The sequence below is a fragment of the Lactuca saligna genome, chromosome 3 (genome assembly GCF_052625555.1).
Source record: "Lactuca saligna cultivar CGN05327 chromosome 3, ASM5262555v1, whole genome shotgun sequence".
NCBI lineage: Eukaryota > Viridiplantae > Streptophyta > Magnoliopsida > Asterales > Asteraceae > Lactuca > Lactuca saligna.
Genome location: NC_136419.1, coordinates 41,072,464 through 41,080,791, shown reverse-complemented (window position 1 = coordinate 41,080,791; position 8,328 = coordinate 41,072,464). Strand labels below are relative to the sequence as shown.

Genomic DNA, 8,328 nt, shown 5'->3' with positions numbered 1-8,328 from the left:
TGAAAGCATAGCAACGTCTTGTAAGATTTAATAAAAATATTACAATACATAATAAGTTAACAACTCGTCATTACTATTCATTTCAAGGATGTTTTATATCAAAATCAGCGTTATAGGTTTGTGAGCAACTCGCTGAACCACCAATATTAAATGCCATTTCTGCAGTAGAAATTATGTGACGTGCTCCGCTACCAAACGCCCTTCCAGTACAATTATTTCTCGTGTGTCCAATTTGACCACATGTAGAACACTCTTTTATAATTGGACCCTCGCCTTGGGATGGAATGCGGTCTGTGTTTCTTGGCCTGCCTGGCTGACGTTTATCCATTATTGGTGGCTTAACAATCATCAAATCATCGGGGATCTCCCATTCGGATGGCTTTGGCAGAGGGTTTATTGATTCCTCATATGTTTTCCTCAGTGCTTCGGTAAAGTAAGCATTTAATGCATACCTCGAGCAGTCTTCATAATTGTTCTCTGTTAAACATCTTATGACATGACCACAAGGTATCCCATCAAGTTGCCAATGCCTACATGTACATGCCATATGTTTGAAATCAACAATCACATTTTGTGCCCCCTTTTTTACCTCGCATTTCGTATTTGAGATCATGCGAACATCCCATTTGCTAAAACTTTTCTTGTTCTCTTTTACAATTTCATCCGCCCAAGGGGTAAGAATTGTTGTTGCTTCCGCTAAAAAAAGAGCCAAAATGAAGAAGTTAAGATCAATAACATCAAAATTAATAAAACATTAATATTAAAAATTTACTTAATACCTGCAAAGTTACGTCTTTGAAACCACCATTGTTGCATTGTAGCACGAAAAAAATCGAGCAACATAAGTATTGGCACCTTACGCGCGTGTCTAGATAATGCATTTATAGACTCCGCACTGTTGGACGACATAAGATTGTATCGGTTCCCTTTAAAATGTGCTCTGGACCAAGTTTCTGGATTTATACTTTTCAAATACTCCCATACTGGTTCTTTTGTCTTTTTCATAACATCCATGGCGGCATCAAAAGCATCAACTGTGTACGCTCTACACGCCTCCCAAAAAATTCCTTTAACCGTCTTACTCTTGCCGAATCTAGAGACTATGTTGAAATACAAATGGACACCACATATTCCATGATGAGCGTGAGGAAAAATGTTGGCAACGGATGTTGCTATAGATGGAGACCTATCAGATATAATTGTAAGCTCCTGCATATTTCCTATGCAATCACGTAGTTTTTGAAAAAACCATGTCCAAGAATCGGTACACTCATTTTTGCATATACCATATGCAACCGGTAATATTTGGTTTTATCCATCCTTAGTAACTGCAAGTAACATGGTACCTTTGAACTCGCCCTTTAGGTGAGCTCCATCTACTACTAGGGTCGGTTTACAAAAATTGACAAAAGCGCGTACCTACCATACATTGTATATCTATTCAAATACACCAAAATAAAAATTAAAAATTAATATAATATGATAATACTAACCGAGCAACCGAGTGCGACGTACAAAAACTCAAAGCGGTCATCAACATCTGTTTTAATATGTGTGACAGTACTCGGATTATGTTTGGCCAAGTTGTGACAATACGCCGGAAGTTTGGTAAAAGAATCCTCTTTCGAACCCCTTAACGACAACAATGCATATTGCTTCGCACGCCATACCTGATGGTATGAGATATTGATATTCAATTAAGCATTCATATCATTAACAATTTCTTTTCCCCGATAAACTCTACTATAGTCTTCAGCCAAAACATCAGCAACATATTCACCCAAAACATATTTGTTTGCTTGTCGATGATTAGGTTGCAACAATGTTGAAGAACATGTGTGTACATCAACAAATTTATTCACTTGGAAAAGACCATCAGAATTTTTAATTGCCTTTGCTCTTAGTAACCAAGAACAATTTTTCGAAACACACACAGCTTCATACCTTGATTTGGTGGATCTACTTGTCCTCGTCTGGAAACCTTCTCGAAGACATTTTTTACCAATACACCGCTTTAAAAGTTCTTTGTTCTTAAATATACTCTCACATTGAATCTTTTGAAGATTCATGTCTACCATCTGTGTTGGGATATCTTCATTAATATCAACTGGCCATGCTGGTACAGGGGGCATACCGTGAAAAAGGTTATCGGGAAACTTAGCTTTAACTTCATCACCCAACTCATCTCTATCGGAATTGCTTTGTAGCTCGCTTATATCTAAACATACATCACCAACATCAACATAATGCCCGTAAACATGATTTTATTCATTTTTTTGACTTGAATTTTTTTTTTCTTTTTTGTTTTATCTACCACACGCCTATTCATAAGTTTAACTTCTTGTTCGGCAACATCATCACAACGACCACCCACGTGATTAAGATATGCACCAACATCATCATCACCAACAGACTTGTAATTCTCAGGTTCCACATAGTGAATAGGTGAATAACTAACATTAACATTTTCAGCAACACTGTGAAACTGAGGTACACTAGGAGTATTGTAAGTACCTATCGGATCGTTGCTCCCTTTATAACTGCATAAATTACCAACAACCTGGTTTCCAATTTCACCACCCCCATTAACCTCCTCAACTTCATCAACCACCACAAACACTTTCACAGCCCTTCCTCCACTACATTTGATTACGTTTATCAACATTCTAACATCCATGTCTTCAACTATAGCTATATAATAATTTAATTCAGGATGGTGGAAACGAAGACTAATTCTATATTTGTCTAACAAACCAATTTTGCTTCTTACCAAAGATACAAAATCACTATAACTAATATACTCAGAAAATATCAAAGCAAGTTCAGAAATACCTCCCTGTGGACATATGTATTCCAGATTAGTTCCATTAACTTGCCATCTCCCACCGGTTACAAGACAAACCATATATTTAATCATTTTTTGAGCAAATTATAGAGAGAGTTCCTAAACAAATAACAACCAAAATGATATTTTTTCTACAAAACTATTTATATAGCAACCTGATTTCGTAGTCAAAACAAACCATTTCATAGTCAACCTAAAAAAAAAATACAAAAATAACAACGATTTCGCAGATACAGTCAGAGGATTTCACAGATGGACCTATTCCATCTGCGAAATTACCCCTATATATACAACAAAAAATTAAAAAAAAAAAAAAAAAAAAAAAAAAAAAAAAAAAAAAAAACCCACCTGCGAAAGTACAAGCACCTAAAGCACAGTTGTGCTTTAGGCACTTGTACTTTCGCAGATGAGAAGCCCATTTCGCAGATGGGACCTTGTCATCTGCGAAATAGGTGGCCATTTTTTTAATTTCGATTTTTTTTTGGCTATTTTTGCAATGTTATTAGTGTAAATGGCTATTTTTGTAAATTTCTCTTTTTTTTATTCCTAACATATACCTGTATAAATAGCCAATAGCACCAATGAAAAGCTCCCTCAACACATGATCAATTCAAAACCCTACTAACTTTGAGAAAAGTATATTGAAATGCTTTTACGTTTGGCCTACAACTCGAGCATGAATAGATGCACGAACGTTATAATGATACAATACAAGCATTATCGACATCTGCTCTCATTTCATATGCTTTGAAGGAGAGTGGAAGCCGAAGTATTATAATATAAAGCAAATGTACTTATCCCTCCACCTGCTATTTAATTTTATTTTGTTTTCTTACTTTAAATTATTAGGCTGTCAAAAGACAATGTCACATGAAAACAAGCTTTCCAGCCTGAATTATAAGCCAGATGTAATATGTGGTGCTAATTTCACAAAGGAAAATCTTTAGAAAATTTTCCATATTTTGGGATCTTTAACCGTATCCTTAATTTTTGAAATAAAAAAAAAAAAAACAAATATAAATAAATAAATAAATAAAACTTGAAATTGTTACAAATTTGGGATTTAAGCCGGCTATTAAACAAGTCATCAACCAGTAAAAAAACAAATGATTACTTTTTCAAAAGTACTATCAAAGTTTAACGTTTTTTTTTTTTTTTTTTTTTTTTCTAAAACTGATTTTTTTATAATTATATTTTAACATTAGTGCATTATTTTATTATAACTATTATTATATTATTTTTATTGACGATGAGTTTACGTTTTACTATCATTTCTCCGTATTCATTTTGTATGAAAGATGATATCATAGACATGTATTTTTTTCTATTTGACATAATGTATTTACTTAATTTAATGATATTAATAGGTATAAAAACCATGTATTACACGAGTTTATTAAAATTAAAAGTTTTATATCAAGATGTAAATATTAAATATTCTTAATGCATACTTCATCTCAAAGTTTAACAAAATATATTTATTATACCTCAACAATATTGTTTTATAATATTTTATTATTTTAATTTATATAACAAAAAAATCATAACAAATGTTTTTAGTGGTAAAAAAATCAACTATTTATTATCATATTCATTTGATGAAGAAAAATGTATATTACCTTAAATAATAAATGTTTAATTAGTTATAGTGTTGATCTACACAATAATAAATATTTTACATATATAATAATAGAGGTGTTAATTACTAGAATTGATTAATTCTTTATTAACAAAAGAAATGAAAATACATGTTGAATTTAAATAATTCAAAAATCTCACATAATGACATGTGACAAAAATCTTTAGGAAATGACAAACAAAAACATTTTTATTTATTAGGGTATATAACCTTTTTTTTCTCATTCTTTTCTAAAAATAAATATTTTTTCTTGCTTTTTTAAACAAGTTTTATTTTATGAAAACAATTTGTTTTTTATATTACTTTCTGACTATCTAAAAATATGTTACTTCATTATTATACCTATAACTATTATTATTATTAAATTTACATAAAAATAACATCTTGTCAATATATCTTGGATGAACACAACTAAAAATAACATTTCCCGTAGCAAAATAGTAACTATATTGTTATTTATAGTAACACAATCTAATAACATTATAAAATATAAACAGTGTTGCAAAACTCATCTGGTTATACTAATTGGTAGAGTAGGGAGCATTGAATAATCGGCAATGCCCAATTTAGCACGTAGAACTCAGTTGTAAATCTTGAACAAAAAATCATATGGTTCCCAAATTAAGTGAAGCCGATAAAAAAATCAATACTTATGTGGGATCGGGTCAGGTCATGTACTATAAAAACTGGACCAGCCAGTTCAACCGATTAAAACCAATCAGGCACAACCGATTAAAATTTTAAAAACCCGACTGAAATATAATTGAAAAAACTGTATGGTTTAATGAAAAACTAATTAATTATTAGTTCATTAATAAAGCAGTGAATGGAGAGTGTGAGTCTTTGGCAGTGTCCAACGTCAATTCTAAAACGGCGAACGGATGCGAGAAATGCACAATTACAGTTCCTTGTTTTCCACTTTTAGTTTTTTTTTTATTTATTTTTTCTAGATTTATAGTAGTTAAATAATCGGGAGGAGTTGAGGTGTGTGCTTTTTATAAGAGTCATTTATTTATCTATTGATATTTTGAGAGTGTCATTTTTTTTTAACAGTCAGTTAGTTGTTAGATGTTAAATTTATCAAGTTAGTAATTCATCTATGTTTGGGATTGAACCCAAGACCTCCTGTCTAAGAGGCTTTCACCTCTACCAAGTGGGCTAGTCTCACATTGGCTTGAGAGTGTCATTTAGAGTGATTAATTTTTTGTTATCGATCTCATAATTTAAAATAACAAATTGTCCTAATTAACTTATTTATATCTCCTTATAAAATGAGTTTTAAGATATTTTTTAGAAAAACAAACTCAAGATAGGTCCTCAATTTTTTCGAAGGTAGTTTCTAATTTTTTACAAAATATATTCTAAATAAATTTGAAAATTTAGCTAGGTCCTAGGACTTACCTTTAGCCTTGGTAGATACACCCATGGTAGAACTACATAGTTCACTACTTAAACGAAACCGATAGAAAAAAAAAAAAAAAAAAAAAAAAAAAAAAAAAAAAAAAAAAAAAAAAAAAAACCTAGTTGCATGTCTGGATCAAGTTGATTCGTATAAACAAAAAAATCAAGTGTTTTACTATTATACTCGATGAGTTTTTACAATTGTTGGTTGTGGCAAGTAGCAACTGGCGCACCTAATCGGTTGATTGTAAATTGTGATGTGGTGAAGCAGATCGTGATCGGCGATTATGAAGCAAGAATTGAAGCTTGGAGAAGAAAACGACATTAGGACTTAATACTGATTTACGAATATTGTTTTTTTTATTTAACGTGTATTGGGCTAAGCATATTGGATTATAACTTAATAAATCTTAGACTATTTAAATATAGAATATCGACTACGTATTTTTATTTTGCCAAATATATTAAGGTAGTTCACTACAAATATTTAAGATGGATCACGTAACGTCTCGAAAATTACAATGAGATTTTTTTATTTTTTAAATAGAATTAATCACTAGTACAAAAACGGGCTTCCGTCACACGAAAAATGAGTGACTGTATACATACAACCACAAATTCATTTTCACTACATGTGTGACCGAAGGTCAAGTGACATAAAGTACATACGGTCGCATTAGCGAGTTAGTGGTCGTATCCATTTAGAAAGAGTAGCGAAAGGCATAAAATGATAGACCAAATGGTTTTAAAAGTCATGAAAAGGTGTATTTTGAGTGACGTTACTCCATCTAATTGTCACTTGAATATGATGTTTGTGTAGCTAGCCTTATGTATATTTGGTGATACAACCATTGGTTTTTTGGGGGGATTTCGTCATTTACAATTAAGCAATGAGTGGCCTAAGGTGCTCAAAAGAGTGATCAAATGTATTAATAATCTTGAAAAAATATATTTTGAGTGACGTTAGTCCATCTAATTGTCACATGAATATGATATTTGTGTAGGCTTATCTATATTTGGTGATATAACCATTAGTTCTTTTTGCAGGGATTTCATCAGTTACAATTAAGTTATGAGCGACTGGAGGTGTTAAAAACAATGGCCAAATATATTAATAATCTTGAAGAAGTGTATTTTGAGTGACATTAGTCCATCTAATTTCCATATGAATGTGATGTTTATGTAGCCTTTTGTATATTTAGTTACACAACCATTGGTTTTTGGGGGGATTTCGTCACTTACAATTAAGCAATGAGTGGCCCCGTGTGTTAAAAGGAATGGTCAAATGTAATAATAATCTTGAAAAAAAGTATTTTAAGTGATGTTAGTCCATCTAATTGTCACATTAATATGTTGTTTGTGTAGCCTTTTCTATATTTTGTGAAACAACTATTAGTGTTTTGGGGGGATTTCGACACTTACAATTAAGCAATGAGTGGCCTCAGGAGTTAAAAAGAGTGGTCAAATGTATTAATAATTTTGAAAAAGTGTATTTTGAGTGACGTTAGTCCATCTAATTGCCATATAAATATAATGTTTGTCTAGCCTTTTGTATATTTTGTGATACAATCGTTGGTTTTTTAGGGGATTTCGTCACTTATAATTAAGCAATGAGTGGCCTCAGATGTTAAAAAGAGTGGTGAAATGTATTAATAATCTTGAAAAAGTGTATTTTGAGTGATTTTAGTTCATCTAATTGTTATATGAATACGATGTTTGTGTAGCCTTTTGTATATTTGGTGACACAACCATTTGTTTTTTAGGGGGATTTTGCCAGTTACAATTAAACAATGAGTGCCCTCAGGTGTTAAAAAGAGTGACTATATGTTTTGTAAAATTCAAGTAAATGTGTAGCCTTTTGTATATGTGGCAACACAAAGATTGTGTGCCGTTTGGTATATGTAGTCAATCCGAAAAAAATCCATTATTTGTGTTCTATATATATATATATATATATATATATATATATATATATATATATATATATATATATATATATATATATATATATATATATGTATGTGTGTGTTTATTTATTTATTAATATAAAACAAATCAAAACGAAAAACACAAACCCATCAAAATTGTATAATTTATGTAATTAATTAGTTCAAAAGTAAGATTGTAATTCCGTACAAATTAAATAAAATCCTAAAGTAACATATCAAAAAGATCTATGTAACATTTAATAATCACAACTGTAAATTTTGTTGAATCTTCTTATTGAGCATGGCTTGTTTTAGCACCGAAGCGGAATTGAAAATTTTATGCCTAGCTGGTAATTTAGGAATAGTTGTTTTCTCAGCATCCTTTGGTATGGTAGATGATGGTTTTACCTGTAAGAAATGAAAGAACAACGTATCAAACATTAAATAAATCATCAAGGATCTTAATATACATGTAGGTTGATAAAACATATACATATGTGTACCTTTTTTTAATT

General features: G+C 31.0%; 1 protein-coding gene across 3 annotated transcripts; it reads right to left on the bottom strand.

Annotated features, from left to right (window-relative positions):
* On the bottom strand, window positions 1-3,619 carry LOC145035874 (uncharacterized). Of its 3 annotated transcripts, none has more exons than XM_078984377.1 (4): window positions 3,403-3,619; window positions 1,494-2,944; window positions 780-1,419; window positions 1-696 (listed from the first exon to the last, which is right to left on the bottom strand). In XM_078984377.1, exons 3-4 carry the CDS (start codon window positions 1,213-1,215, stop codon window positions 83-85), a joined length of 1,050 nt encoding a protein of 349 aa, XP_078840503.1. In that variant the 5' UTR covers window positions 1,216-1,419; window positions 1,494-2,944; window positions 3,403-3,619; the 3' UTR covers window positions 1-82. The 3 variants fall into 3 exon arrangements, with proteins under 3 accessions (XP_078840503.1, XP_078840504.1, XP_078840502.1); XM_078984378.1 differs by lacking the exon at window positions 3,403-3,619 and having other exon boundaries at window positions 1,494-1,670; window positions 1,945-3,143; XM_078984376.1 differs by lacking the exon at window positions 3,403-3,619 and having other exon boundaries at window positions 1,494-3,143.
* Window positions 3,620-8,328: the final 4,709 nt, after the last annotated feature.